Raw genomic sequence first — 15829 nt, forward strand, 5'->3', positions numbered from 1 at the left:
GAGGCAGGGGCGCGGTGCGCCCACATTTTTAAAACAACCGAAAACGGCTTTTAGCCGTTAGCCGAAAACCACCGAGCGTCACCGATGCGGCCCGAACCGCCGACCGGCGAAAACCCGCGTTCGGCGCATCTCCCGAACCCCTCCGAACGGGCCCGACCGTACCGCTTCCCGAAACCCGTTCGGAAGGGGTAATATCACCGCGCGCCGACGCGGGTAATTAGCCGGTATAAAAAGGCCGCATTCGGCAAATTAGACACCTTTTTCCTAGTCCGCTCACTCAGGTGAAGCACACCAAGGAAACCTAGACCGCTCCTAGAAAACTAGCCCAGCTTCAAGTCACGGAGGTAGAGCGAACTCTTCCTCCTTCGAGCTCTCTCGATACTTGATTCGGCTAATCCATCTAGACACATTCTGACCGTATAAGCGAACCAGAGCGCACTCCGGTTCGATCGAGGGATCTCGATCATCGGTCCAAAATCCGACCATCTAACGCCGGTGCATTAAATCTCGAGGTAGAGTGGAGAGCTACATCGGACGAGTATTCTCGTCGGCACGGCGCTCCCGAGAAAACTTCCAGCCATACCGGGAATTATTTCTGCGTTAACAAGAAATAGGCTTATTCCGAAATAACCAGCCGATTCACGGAATCACGCGCCTACAAAAACGTGTACAGAAAAACGGGGCTAGACCGACCGCCCAGACGCGTATACTGAAAAACTAGTCGCGCTACGTCAAACGGTCATTGAACCGACGCGATCGTAAACACGCGCGATATACGAAGCGTCTTGCATTACGAAAGCAACGCTTTTAGCGAATTATACGAAACTCACTCTGCATTTCCGAACAACGCCTTTATTGCATACAAATGCATACACATATAGGGAGTCAGGTTATTAAAGACCTCCTATTAACTGTCGTTCGATGCCGGGTGGATTGATACATTCAGTTTGTCTTTATAAAAATATATTTTACAACAAAGGAATTTACAACTATGGTTTCAGTCTTTGGTAACTTACGTCCGCTTCGGACGACGAGACACACTAGGGTGAGTGCCTCTATGTCTTTGGTGGATCGGGGCGAGGTATGTGATGGCGCTAGTGCGTTCGTAAACCCATTCATCTGTATTTTGTCCAGATGGAGGGACGCCACAATCACTCCCCCCTTAGTGACTCCGTTCATGGAGTCGCGAATCTAATTTTTCGTGCAAGATGTCCTTTCTCTGTCTCAGCTGGCGAAGGTTCTGGAAGGGAATTATCCTCGGATAGTTGTTGGTTCTCCCTAGCCCTTTCAATGAACGCCGGCTTCAATCTGTCAATGTTGATCTCAGTCGGTCGGTCCTTGTAGTTGATCCTGTACAAAAAATCAGTCAGTCTTTTGATTATGGGAAAAGGTCCTTCATATGGTTGTTCTAGGGATCTGGTCGCTCGATCGACCCTGACGAAGACATGTGTACAGTCCTCCAACTCCTTGTGAACAAAGGTCTTTTGTTTGATGTGATGTGCTGTGGGCTTCGGTCCTACTCGCCGCATTCGCTCGCGTAGTTTCTGCAGGAACATGTCCGGGCATCCAGTGGGCTCCTCGGCTGCGAAATATTCACCGGGTACCTGTAGTGTTTTTCCGTAGACCATCTCTGCTGCGGATGTCTTAATGTCGTCCTTGTAACTGTTTCGCAATCCTAAAAGTACCATAGGAAGTACATTAGTCCAATCCGTGGTGCCGTGACACATGATTGCTGCCTTGAGCGATCGGTGCCATCGCTCGATCATCCCATTTGCCTGCGGGTGATACGCTGTCGTTCGGATTCTCCGACTTCCTATTAGCTTGACCATCGCTTCAAATATTGCTGACTCGAACTGCGCTCCTCTGTCGGTTGTAATCATGTATGGTGCTCCGAATCGTGCGATCCATGTATTAAAAAATGCGTCTGTTACAGTGTCCGCTGATGTGTCCGCTATTGGTGTAGCTTCCGGCCATCTTGTTGTCCTGTCGATCATGGTTAAACAGTACCTCATTCCTTTAGAGTTGGGTAGCGGTCCTACGATGTCTAGGTGTACGTGTTGGAACCTATCGTCCGGGACTGGAATTCGCTCTGGAATTCTGTGATTGTGTCTGTGGACTTTCGCTTTCTGACACGGTAAGCATGTCTTGGCCCAGTTAGCAATATCTTTCTGCATACCTGGCCAAACGAATCTTTGTGCGATTGTTTTCTTTGTTGTCCTTCCACTTGGGTGTGACAGATTATGTATGTTGTCGAAAATTTGCTTCCGTAATACTCTCGATACGCATATTCGAATTTCCTTGTCGACACTGCAGTATATGGTTTTGTCTCCTCCGTCTAACCGTAGTGGCCTTAGTGAGAGTGATGTCTCAGTCTCCAGTAGAGCTCTGAGTTCTTCGTCTTTCTGCTGTTCCTCGTAAAGTTCGTTTGTTGTGACGATAACTGGTAGGTTGACTGCTTCTACTTGTGACAGTGCATCCGCTACCTGGTTTTCATGCCCTGCAATATGGACAATATTAGTAGTAATCTGACTTATAAAGTCTAATTGTCTCCTCTGCCGTTCAGAGGCTTTATTAGAAGCTTGTGAGAACGCGTATTGTAGTGGTTTGTGATCCGTTAACACAACTACGTTTCGTCCTTCTGCCATGTGTTGAAAGAATTTTAATACGGAATAAATTGCTAGGAGTTCTCTGTCGTATGTGCTATAGTTTTGTTGTGCCTCAGATAACTTCTTAGAGAAGAATCCTAATGGCTTGTATTCTCCCTCTTGATACTGCTCCAATACCGCTCCCATGGCTACGTTGGAAGCGTCTGTTCTGAGGAGTAGTTTGGCGTTTCCTCGTGGATGAACCAGTAGGGTAGTCTCTGCTAAACGTCTTTTACTTTCATGAAAGGCTTCCTCTGCTTGTGTAGTCCACTCTATTGGCCGCTTGTCGCGTTTCTTCGCTCCTGTCAGGTACCCATTTAATGGAGCTAGAATGGCTGCTGCATTTTTGATGAATCTGTGATAGAAGTTGATGATCCCAAGATATCTCCTAAGCTCTTTTATATTGTTCGGCTTCTTGAAATCAACGATGGTTTTTACTCTATCGTTCGTCGGACGTATTCCTTCTTTGTTGACTGTGTATCCAAGATATTCGACCTCTTTTTCCGCAAATTCGCTTTTTGTCACGTTGATAGATAGTCCGTGCTCCTTTAAACGTTGAAATATTTGCTCGAGATGTTTTCGGTGTTCCTCTTCGTCTCTTGATGCTACCAACAGATCGTCGATATAGCCGTGACAAAAGTCGAGTCCTCTTAGAACTGCGTCAATAAATCTTTGGAAAGTTTGCGTTGCGTTTCGCAAACCAAATGGCATTCTGTAAAATTCATACAATCCGAATGGTGTAGTTATTGCAGTTTTATGGCAATCTTCTTCCGCTACTGGAATCTGAAAGTATGCTTTCACAAGATCTATTTTGGAGAAAACGGTGCATCCAGCTAAGTGGTATGTAAAGTCCTGTATGTGAGGTAGAGGATACTTATCCATGATCGTCACACTGTTCAATTTACGAAAATCTCCGCACGGTCTCCATTCTCCGTTGCTTTTACGTACTAGGTGTAACGGACTTGCCCATTGTGATGAAGAGGGGCAACATATTCCTTGTGCCAACATCGTCTCGAACTCTCGTTTCGCGGCTGCGTACTTTTCTGGGGGCAGTCTGCGTGGTCTTTCTGCCAATGGTGGTCCCTTGGTCACAATGTGATGTCTCACATCGTGTACGGTCTTCTTGAGCGCTGTAGGACGTGTGATTTCGATGTACCTGCGTAAGAGTTCCTTGACTTTGCATCCTTTGTCTATTGTGGCAACGGTGGGCTGTTTCCCTGTGGTTATCCTTGCCTTGGTACTCAGTAGAGTCTGTTCGTCGACCAGTCTTCTGTTCTTTAAATCCGGTAGAATCCCGTGGTGCGCCAGGAAGTCTGCGCCTATGATCGGCTGTCGGACATCAGCTATGATGAACTGCCATCTAAATGAGCGTCGTAGTCCTAAATCCACTACTCGTGAGCTGCTGCCGTAAGTATTTATGATTGTGTTGTTTGCTGCGAACAGTTGAAAATCTACGGGTGTGAGCTTTCCTCTCATCATCCTCTTCGGGATTACTGAGATGTCTGCTCCCGTATCTATAAGGTACGTAATGCCATTCTTCTTGTCGGTTATTGCTAGGCGTTTATTATTTCTAACCACCCCGTCGACGACCGCCTGTACTCGCGACGGCGGGTTTAGTTTTCCACCGCCTTCGGCTTATTAAATGTGCAAGGTTGTGCGCATCTAAACGCTTTGTCGCCGAATCTGTTGTGATAATAGCAGTACTCGGCGTTATCTTCGCGGTCTTGACGGTGATGTGAACGTTCGCGGTTGTCTGCTCGTTCTCGGCCGCTGGAATGTCCTCGCGATTTACTGCGTCGCCTATATTTATCTCTTACGGAGAGTTTCTTGACTTGTTTCCTCAGTTCCGCAATCTCCTGCAGGATCTGGTTGTCTGCGTCTGTCTGTTTTTCGGTGATAGTCTGGATTGCTGTCGCTGCTGGTCTGGCCATTTCTACCACCTTATCTGCCTGGGCCGCTAGCTTTGCTAAATCTTGAACTTCGCTAATTGCCAGGATGGTACGCACACTTTCTGGGAGTTGTTCCATAAATATAGATTTTAGAATTTCATCCGTTACCTGACCTGCTGCCAAATTCCGTAGACGTTGTAGGAAGATGGAGGGTTTCTCGTCTCCTAGTTCATGTGAGCCTAAAAGTTTTCTGATCTTCGTTGCACTTGTCTCTCCCAGAATCGAGCATATGCGATCTTTCAAGGTTTGATATTTGTCTTGCTCAAGTGGGTTAGTTATCAAATCCGCCACGAAGGGAAGAACGAGTTGATCAGCATTGAGTACTATGTAGCGAAATTTTGATTCGTCACTTGTTATTCGGTGTATTGCAAAAGCTGCTTCGGCTTGTGCGAACCATAATGCCGGATTGTCTTTCCAAAATGGTGGTAAGCGCACTGCCTGGACTGCGTCGATGTTTGCGCTTTTTGATCCCTCTCCGTCGTTATTCATAGCTTTCGGATAAGGGTTGTCGAATGGTTTTTCCTCGACGGACGTCGTATGCTCTGTGTTGCTTCCTTTGACTAGTCTTGTTGGTGAATGTTCAATCGGCATACCTCTTGCCTAAATATCGCCACGTGTCTTCGTTCGCCATGTGGTGCGAGGCGGGAAAAAAAAAATATATCTCACGTCGGTGGTTACCACTATAGGGAGTCAGGTTATTAAAGACCTCCTATTAACTGTCGTTCGATGCCGGGTGGATTGACACATTCAGCTTGTCTTTATAAAAATATATTTTACAACAAAGGAATTTACAACTATGGTTTCAGTCTTTGGTAACTTACGTCCGCTTCGGACGACGAGACACACTAGAGTGAGTGCCTCTATGTCTTTGGTGGATCGGGGCGAGGTATGTGATGGCGTTAGTGCGTTCGTAAACCCATTCATCTGTATTTTGTCCAGATGGAGGGACGCCACACACATTTATACCGTGCAATACAACACCACGCGCTTTGCGCCTCCTTATATACGCCACGTGCAATTATACCGTGCGATACCCCATCACGTATTTCGCGCATTTTATACATCACGAACCACAACACACGTGCGCATTATAACACCACACACATACATTGTACGAGTGACAATAAACATCTTTATTTTTTTTTACATTCACACACGCTCTCGCTTTTCTTTCTGCGATAACCGGACTATGATCTCGACTCCGTCTATCCGACGGCGATTTAAGCGGAAATCGACCGTGACAATTATAATACTAATTTGTCTGTTAAAATAATAAAAATATATAGCACAACAATAAGATAAAAAAAACTCAAAGGTAAGATTTGAACCAGCGACATGCAGCGTACTAATCAGGCGCCTTACCCACTGCGCTACGCTGTTAGTTGACAATTCGTTCTTTTCGCTCGATACATAACGAGCATATAAATTTTCGACGCTGCTTGCGTCTCGATATCTCGATACGTATGACAGCGTTAAATGTTTTTCTCTTTTTGCTTGTTATATTAGATATTTTTATAACTGGTAAATATATTATATATATTTGCTAATCGTAAGAAAATATTATATCTTTTCATATTAAAAAATCAAATCGTATAATTCTTAAAAATGTATATATAAGGGTGTTTCATTTTAATCGCCCCAGGCAAATATCTCGAAAAATATGGAAATTATGAAAAAATGTTTCGGACAAAAGTTGTATGGTTTCGAGGGGGACATAAGACGGTACCATTGGTTTGACCTTGAAGAGTCATTTGAATGTCACGTGAAGGTCACTTCAATTTTTTTAAACGGAATACCCTATATATTTTTGCACATTCTTGTAGCTTATCACGAGAGCTTTCCAAAACACTATAATTAAGTACCTTTTCGTTAAGTACTTTTTGAGTTATGAGGCTTGAAATAATTTCTTAATTTTACATAAACCGTAAAATATCTTGTAAAATATTCATTTTTCGACTATCTTACCTTAATACTTTTATGTACAAAATAATGAGAGGAATCAATTGGTGTAAAGAAAACACATAGTTGTTTTTAAGAAAAAATATGGAATTGTTAATTGCAAATTACATATTTCTTCTTCAAAACAACTATGTGTTTTCTTTACACCAATTGATTCCTCTCATTATTTTGTACGTAAAAGTATTAAGGTAAGATAATCGAAAAATGAATATTTTACAAGATATTTTACGGTTTATGTAAAATTAAGAAATTATTTCAAGCCTCATAACTCAAAAAGTACTTAACGAAAAGGTAATTAATTATAGTGTTTTGGAAAGCTCTGGAGATAAGCTACAAGAATATGCAATGACAAATAGTAGGTTCCACTTAAGAAAATTAAGGTGACCTTTATGTGACCTTCAAATGACTGTTCAAATCAAGGTCAAACCAATGTTACTATCTTATGGCCCCCTCGAAACCATACAACTTTTGTCGGAAACATTTTTTCATAATTTTCGAGATATTTGCCTGGGGCGATTAAAATGAAACACCCTGTATATATATATATATATATATATATATATATATATATATATATACATTTGTTTATAAGAATTATATCATTTAATTTTTCACATGAAAAAATATATCGATATTTTCTTACAACTGATAAATGTATAATATATTTATCAGTTAAAAAATATATTAAATAGATTAATATTTATCAGATAAAAAATATGTGTATAATATAAAAAGCTATAAGGGAAAAACATTTAACGCTGTCGCACGCATTGAGATATCGAGAAGCGAGCAGTGTCGCGCGTCGCCCGTCTTTCGTTGCCAGCTTGGTAGGAAGGAGGCAGAAGACTGTATTCTGTCCTCTTCTACTATCCGAAGCTAGCCGAAGCGCCGAGCTCACACGTACGCTTACGCTCGCATCCTCATTACCCCCTCCACGCCGTGTTGCATATTGCTTGCGGCGGAGATCTGGCAGCTTTGAATTCAGCACATCACGAAAACCTCTATCAACTAATATCGTATCACCCTCATGAATAGTACTCATGTCGTTCGCGTATCTCTGGAAACAATCCTGCAATATTGTCGCATCATTATGCGTTGCGTCAAATGATCCAAAAATGTATAGAACGAAACCATCTGAAGAGCAACCTACCATAGGTTTGACCAGCGGTATTTTTTTCTGCTTACTCCACAGATGTTTTTGTTCTGCATAATTCGCAGATTTTTTAGTCAGGCGATAGGTGGCATCGAATTCTTTGCAGGCTTTATCGTCGAGAATGTCGAATAGTACTTTTGACATTGGTGTCGTATGAGCAAGGAATACTGAGCGATCATTTCGATTGATGAATTGTGGAACGAGATTCTTGTGCAAATCTTCTCTTCCTAAATTCATATGATTTTTAATAGTCCTCCGACAAACATCGAATAAGAATGAAAGTTGTTCATCAGAAAGAGAAGCATTTTACAAAGTAAAACAACAACGTGCTTAGGCATGTTACGAAAAAACTGCATACAGTTTAAAATTGTTCTTTATCGAGAGCAAACCAATTTTTGAATATCGTGTCATCAATAGAATCGATATTATCCACATCGAATATCTTTTCATTTTTCCCTTTCAGCTCTTGATAGTAAATAAACATAAGATCACTGATTGTTTTTTGTTCTTCAGCACTTACTTCTTTTGTAATTTGCTTTACAAGTGGCCAAAATGTAGAATTATCGACATGATTGCTACGAGTGGGACCCGTTTGACCACGTTAATATTGACCACGGTGATATTGATCACGGTGATATTGACCACGGTAATATTGACCACGTTGATATTGACCACGTTGCGATTGACCACAATCCCGATTGACCACAGTCCCGATTGATCACAGTCCTGATTGACCACAGTCCCGATTGACCACGGTGATATTGACCACGTTGCGATTGACCACAGTCCCGATTGACCACAGTCTCGATTGACCACAGTCCCGATTGACCACGGTGATATTGACCACGGTGATATTGACCACGTTGCGATTGACCACAGTCCCTATCGACCACAGTCCCGATTGACCACAATCCCGATTGACCACATATGTACACACACACGCGCGCACGCGCGGAGGGTACAAGGGGGGCCTCCGCAACCACCCCGCCGGTAGGTAAGGTGGACAATCGCAACGTGGTCAATATCACCATGGTCAATATCACCGTGATCAATCGAGACTGTGGTCAATATCAACGTGGTCAAATGGGGCGCTCCCGATTGCTACACATACGAGCATCATTTTTGGTCAAGAATTTATAATCCATGAGCAGCTTACAACGGATAATTCGGGGAATTGAGATCAACTTCAGGTGGTTTTGCAGCCAAAAGTGCATCGTGAATGAGAATTAATACCTTGACGATAAATCGAGAGATCAGGTGTATCTGGATCATCATCCGCCTGGGATCTTGAGATGATTTTTGATTGATTACTAAGTTGGTAACTGTTTTTGCATATTTTGCTCTGTGATGGAATGTGGTTCAATTCTTCTAATTTCTGTTCTTCGGATTATTTTTCCACAAATTGTTAACCACCATCAACGAATTCGATATGTCTTCGATAGGAAAAAAACTTATCAGTTTTCGATCTTTTTTGGGTAAATGTTTACTTTAGGTTACACAGCTCGAAAAATTTTTATTTTCACATATGTTGTAGAGGATACATTCCTAAGTAATACACCGTTTGAATTTTGTGGCGGTCTCTCTTCGTTCATGAGATATGCGATTTTTATACTTACTTGTATCATCTTTTCGTTACATTCTAAATATGTTTATATTTTTATGTTTACCTTTACCGAGGTCATCTTTCTGAATAACTTTCAGAAGGTTTTAGTCTTGTTATTTATTAAATAGTTATTAACAAAAAAGTTTCATGAATAGAATACAATTTTACCATATCATGTATGTTTAGGAAGAAATATATTTAATAGAATATATATATTTGTAAACTTTGCTTTGTCTTGCAAAGTACATGCGTGGACACCGTGTGTTCCGCCTTCCTTACGGGGGGCTCCACTTTCGCAAGATATAACCTAACCCAACCTGTGTCTGAAGTATGGGAAATACCTTGACATTTCGCTTCACATGGTTCATATGGTTCATGAGTTTATATAAGTTTGCAACTTCCTATGCGAAGCCAGGTATATTCCACACTTTAGACACGGGTTGGGTTAGGTTTTATCTGCCAAAAGTGGAGCTCCCCGTAGGGGAGAGCGGAACATGCGGTGTCCACGCATGTACTTTGCAAAATGAAGGAAATTATATACAAACATTTATTAAAAGTTTAGGTAAAATAAAAAGTACAATTTTTATTTAGCGAAACTAAACAATAATTCTATAGCTTAGCGACGTGGAAGCGACGAGCAAACGTAAACAAAAAAATATAAACACGCAAGTAAAATATAATATGAAACCGTGATGAGCAAATGTAAACAAAAAATGTAAACACATAAATAGAATATAACGAAAGGATGCCATAAAAGTATGAAACTTCAAAAGTGCATATCTCAGAAACGAAAAGAGACCGCCGCAAAATTCAAACGGTGCATTACTTAGGAATGTATCCTCTACAACATATGTGAAAATAAAAATTTTTTGAGCTGTGTAACCTAAAGTAAACATTTACCCTTTTTTGATCATTACAGCCTAAACATTTAGTAAAAGGCATTGCTTCATTGAAGAATCAACGATCTTCAAGATATGAAAAAATATACCTGAAGAAACAAGAGAAAAAAATAAGAAAATGAAACAAATAAGAAAATAGAGAACAAAGAAACAAGTAACATCAGAATAAACGAAAAAACAATTGAGAATATTATAGTCTTAAGCGAGACAAACTGTGAAAAAGGACTCCAATTAGACTTGTCGAAAATATAATGATGATTTCCGACACGCAAATACATAAGGTTGTTTGTTCATACAATCTGTAGAATATACTTCATATGATATAGTAAAGTACTTCAACTGCGAGAGAACTTGTGAGTGCGTCATGTAGCGAGACTATTTAAAAATTTGAGTATTTCCTCAGTAATTGAATTGCTTCAAAGACTTGGTCAGTGATTAATAGAGAACGTATTTTCAGGGTGCTTTATAAACCCCCCCCTGATAAATGAAATAGCGGTGAATAGTAGATCGTTCATTCTCTGAACAATAAATCGTAGATGATCCATTCGACAGAAAATACCCTCAATATTACGTGAATTTCAGCCACGCATTCTTCCTTATGCAATATACCCTGACTGGAAATCATCATTTTCACCCCTTTATATCTCCGGAACCGTGCCTATGCTCATCTTGAAATTTTACTAGAATTAATGTTTCATTTAATAGTACTATTTGCCATGAAAAAAAGTTTGAAATTCAAGGTCCAAAAAATGGGCGAAATTTGTCATCACTCTTTGTTGAACATAAAAGTAATAAATTTTGAAAATAAAATAACAAGTGAATTTTAGTAAAAAAATAAGAACATTAAGAAAACTATACATCTGAAATATTTAAAATATATATCATTGTAGATCATTCAACAAAGTTTTCAAGGTTCACCACGAGAAGGTAACCAATAACGCACCTCACCTATAACTAAAATAATTTTATATATATATATATATATATATATATATATAATAAATAATAATTTAAGAACACACATAATGACAAATATATATGTATATGATAAAATAAGTGTACTTACTAATGCATATTCTGATGAATACATATATGAATTACTGACTCATCAATATAGATAAATACATCTCTTAAATTCTTCATACATCTATTATACAGGATGTGTATGAATAGATCGTAATCGTTGTAATAATTCTGCTAAAGCACTTTCATCACATGGATGTTGAAACAATCTTTTTTGCTCTATTTCAGGAATTACTAATCCTTGTAAAGATCTTACGCGACTAAGTGCTACATATGCCTTTAGCAAATATCTTCTTACCTAAATATATTACAGCTTTATTAACTGTTGCACCCTGCAATTTATGAACTGTCACTTCCCAACTTAAAATAATTGGAAGCATTGTTCTTTCCACATTTCCATATCCTTTATTACCTTGATATACGATAATAATTGGTGAAATGCCAACGAAACCGTTAGATTCTTTTAAGCTGTTTCCTATTGTAGGATCATCAAATTGAACAAATATCTTTTTAGATAATTCACCATCTTCTAACTGATCTTTTCGTAAAGCCGGCCATTGAAATTCACGTACAATGCCCATACTTCCATTTACTAAACCTTCATTAACTTTTAAATTAGATCGTAACATTACACGAGAACCTATTGCGAGTTTAATTGTATGTAACAAACCACCTGTATTATTAGGATCAGTAGAAATGGCAGCGTCAGGGAGTTTTTGACCATAAGTTGCAGGTTCTCTTGATTCATCTCGAGCGTTTGTAATATAAGTTCTTTGTGTCTTTGCCAACTCTTCAATCATTTTGTTATTATAAGAATTAACTAATTTTATAGTAGGAAATATACGAATAGTTTCACCATCAGCAAATTCGTTAATTAAGGGAACATATGTCCTATTTAATAGCATTTCATATTGTGCAACATTAATTTCTCCGACTCGCAAATTATTTAACAAATCAACGAATTCTGTATCATTCTGTTGACGCATATTGATTTTCAGTTCACATAAACCAAAGTATCGCCATAAATGTGGCTCGCCTTGAAAACATACAGGTTGCTTAAAACACGAACTTCCTTTTACAGGTGGTAATTGCATAATATCTCCAAATAGCAATATATTAACACCAAATAATTCATTATTTTTAAATTCTTGAAGATGAAGATGAATTAATCTTAATATTTCATACGATACCATCGATATTTCATCAATAATTAACCACTTAATATGTCGCCATTTACGTCTTGCATCTTCGAGACGTTGCCCCGTTAACTGTTTATATACCGTAGGCTTTCCTTTTTCTATTGCCAAGAAGAACGCATTGTGTAAGGTACGTCCATTAATTAATCTAGCTGCGACACCAGTTAGAGCAGTCACTTCAACGAATGTCGGTTTTAGCAAGTGATCTATAGTAGGAGCATAACATCACTTAATTTGTTGTTCTATCATTTTTAAAAGAAACGTTTTTCCACATCCTGCTCCTCCTGTAATAAACAATCGTAAAGGTTCAATAATTTGACTTTGAATGTCTTGTTTAATATTGTTACGCGCGCGCCCGAGTCGTTACGGCCCTGCCGTTGTCCGGATCCCGTTGACAAGAAGAATGTTGATAAACAACGATAGTCAGCTGAGTCTGAGCCGAGCTGTCAAGCTATACGGATGCGTTTTCTTACGAGTCATTATTGTGTTATTAATCCGTTGTGTTAATCTGTTATTTGTATGTTCCGTGTTCCTGATTAAAGCTTCTGTGTTCTTAAAAGTGTCTTGTCATTTAACGCGATCCGCGAGTGCGGAAGTCCGCTAATTCGCGCTTCGATAAATCTCGAAATCCCTCGCCCCGGGCGTAACAATATGATTAGTAATTGTATTAAATAAATTGGATTGTCCTATATTCATATTTCTAACATTTTGCTTAAATTCTTCAGCAGATATAACGCGATTTGCTTCATTAGGTTCATCATGTAAATCCAAATCAATATTATCATTATTATATTCATCCATTATACAATGTACGCGATCTTCGTTTCTTACCGTAGACTGTGCATTTGTATTGTCGTCATCAAATGCAATAATTTGAGCTATAACTTTTTGTAATTCTCGTTCTACAAATTGAAATTGCTCAATATTTTGTCCTCTACATGCGCGCGTAGAGGTTTTAATAAATGACGCTTTGCATTAAATGCTTGTTCTGCTGATTCATATCCCTGAAATAATTCTTCATTTCTGAAAGGAACGTAAGCTACTAAATAACTATAAAAGTATTTTTAAATTAGTATGCTTCGCGATTACTAATCTGAGTGTAATATCGCGTTTTAACACTGCAGGCCGTGTACGCCGTTTCATTCTTGTACTATCTTGTAAACGGATGTACTTAATTGGAACTACATCATTTTCTTCATCATAAACTTCTATATCTCCATCTTCTTCATAATTATTGAATCGTGATACACATTCATACGTAACAGCAAATTCAGCTAAACTGAGATCATCCAAATTTTCCGAACGTAAACAATAGCGATCAAATATATTTGCATATAAATTATTAATATAGCCATCGCAACGTAACATACGATAACGTTCTTGTTGAAAGCATGTATTTGAAATTATTCTATGGATATTCTTAAGATCGTTGCAACTTAATGTTAAAAACCGTTGTGGTGGACCCAAGTTGCGAACCATAGCAATTAAACCACTACATGCAGTTTGTCAAAAAGCATTAGAACCACGTAAAGCTCTCATATTAATATGTAAATTTTTCTCAAGACCTTCAGGAATAGTATTTCCTTGTCTTAATCTAAGACAGACGCCAACATTTTGCCGAACTCGATAATATTCCATAACAAATAACGAATAAGTAATCATTTAGTTGAAATTTGGGATCCTGATACATAATACGTGCTTGACAATAATCTAATGGCGTTATCGGATATTGTCGTGATGGTTCATGAAGTCCATTCCATCCTTTCGGAAGAAGGAAAACCAAGCTAATTCTTTAGCTCGAAGTTCAATATGCATTTGTACAGGTTGTGTAGTTTTTCGTCTCAGTGTATTATACACATCTTGTATAATACACTTTCTTTTTCAATAACAGATTGAACGTCAGGTATATTTTCATCAATTGGCCGTAAAACTGAAGACATACCCAAATAGCACCAAGTCGACTATTAGTTGACTGTCAGTCGGCAGAAAAAGTCTAAAGTCGACTTCAAAGTCAGACTGAATGTCAACTTAAAGTCGATTAACAGCCAACAAATGACTCGAATATAATCGACTGTCAGCTAATAAGTGGACTTAAAAGTCAACTTTATGGCAATTATAAGTCAATTTTCAATCAATTTAATGTCATGTCCATTAACTACTAAATTTTTATTTTAATGTCATTTTTCAAAAACGATCGATTTAATTCCCAATGGAAAATAATTGGTATCAGATATCCACTAGATATTCTTCATAAGTTTAAGGATATCCACGAATATATGAAAAATAGCTATTATAGAAGCTGTAAATATCCAAATGCCCGCAATTCGAGGTTTCATAAATATCTATAGGATATGTAAACCAATCTTATAAATATCTATATAACATTCAGTGGATATTTATTATATATAAATACATTTTTTATTACGTATACAGCGTGATTAAATACAAATAACCCTATTGTCCTTGAAATGACACATTCTTAAATCAATTCTAAGGTGATTTTTCCTTTGGCAAAATTTCGTCCGAAGCTTAGTTTTTAAATTATTAAAGGAAGTAGTTAACTTATGAGGGGTCGGTTTCAAGAGGCAAGCAAGGGTGGAGCGATTTACCGTCAGACGCGAGTGCTTACGCGGGGCACCTGCTGCAATCAAATGGTCGCTACATATGATATACATACTTGCGAATACATACACACTCTCTCTCTCTCTCTCTCTCTCTGCTTCTCTCTTTCCATCCTTCATCTCTCTCTCTCATTTGCTCACTCACTTGTAGTCATTATTACTGTTACTTTAATTATTATTTACTTTTTATTATTACTTACATTTTTGTTTTAATTATTAAAAGAACCAATTAAAAAAATAATAATTAAAACAAAATTGTAAATAATAATGAATAGTAAACAATAACACAGGTCTACAAGGTTTTGTTGTTGGGCAGGTGGGGGTCATTTCCGAAGTAATTTTCTGCGTAGAATCCGAATCCGAGGTCAGAATTGGCCCACGTCAGGATTTTGAGATATTTGAGGTTATATACTCGAAAAATGGCTTTTTGGGCTACTTTTGAGGTTATGTACAGGACGCACAAAATTTTTTAGCTCTTTTCTTCTAATTGCATCATTTAATACTACTCTTTCCCTTCAAAATGAGCTGTCGAATGGTCATCTACGATTTTTCCTTGCAAAGTTACGGCCATTTTAAGATGACATGATGAATTCCAAACCCTGCGCCGTTATAGCCCAACAACCTCATGAGCATCAGCGACCCCAAAAACCCATAAAATATATACAGTTTTCAGTCCAGGTTTTCGGGTTTATAGTTCAAAGTTTACAGGTTTAATGTGAATGCTCATGAGGTTGTTGGGCTATAACGGCGCAGGGTTTGGAATTCATCATCCGGCTGTGTT

General features: G+C 38.8%; 1 protein-coding gene across 1 annotated transcript; it reads right to left on the reverse strand.

Annotated features, from left to right (window-relative positions):
- Window positions 1-7578: 7578 nt before the first annotated feature.
- Window positions 7579-15203, reverse strand: LOC145960062 (ATP-dependent DNA helicase PIF1-like). Its single transcript, XM_083079333.1, has 5 exons — window positions 15194-15203; window positions 12469-12633; window positions 11530-12378; window positions 7739-7933; window positions 7579-7622 (listed from the first exon to the last, which is right to left on the reverse strand). Exons 1-5 carry the CDS (start codon window positions 15201-15203, stop codon window positions 7579-7581), a joined length of 1263 nt encoding a protein of 420 aa, XP_082935459.1.
- Window positions 15204-15829: the final 626 nt, after the last annotated feature.

Source organism: Camponotus vicinus, unplaced genomic scaffold, assembly GCF_025532165.1.
Source record: "Camponotus vicinus isolate PSW18456_S1 unplaced genomic scaffold, iyCamVici1.0 SCAF_10, whole genome shotgun sequence".
In the NCBI taxonomy this organism is placed as follows: domain Eukaryota; kingdom Metazoa; phylum Arthropoda; class Insecta; order Hymenoptera; family Formicidae; genus Camponotus; species Camponotus vicinus.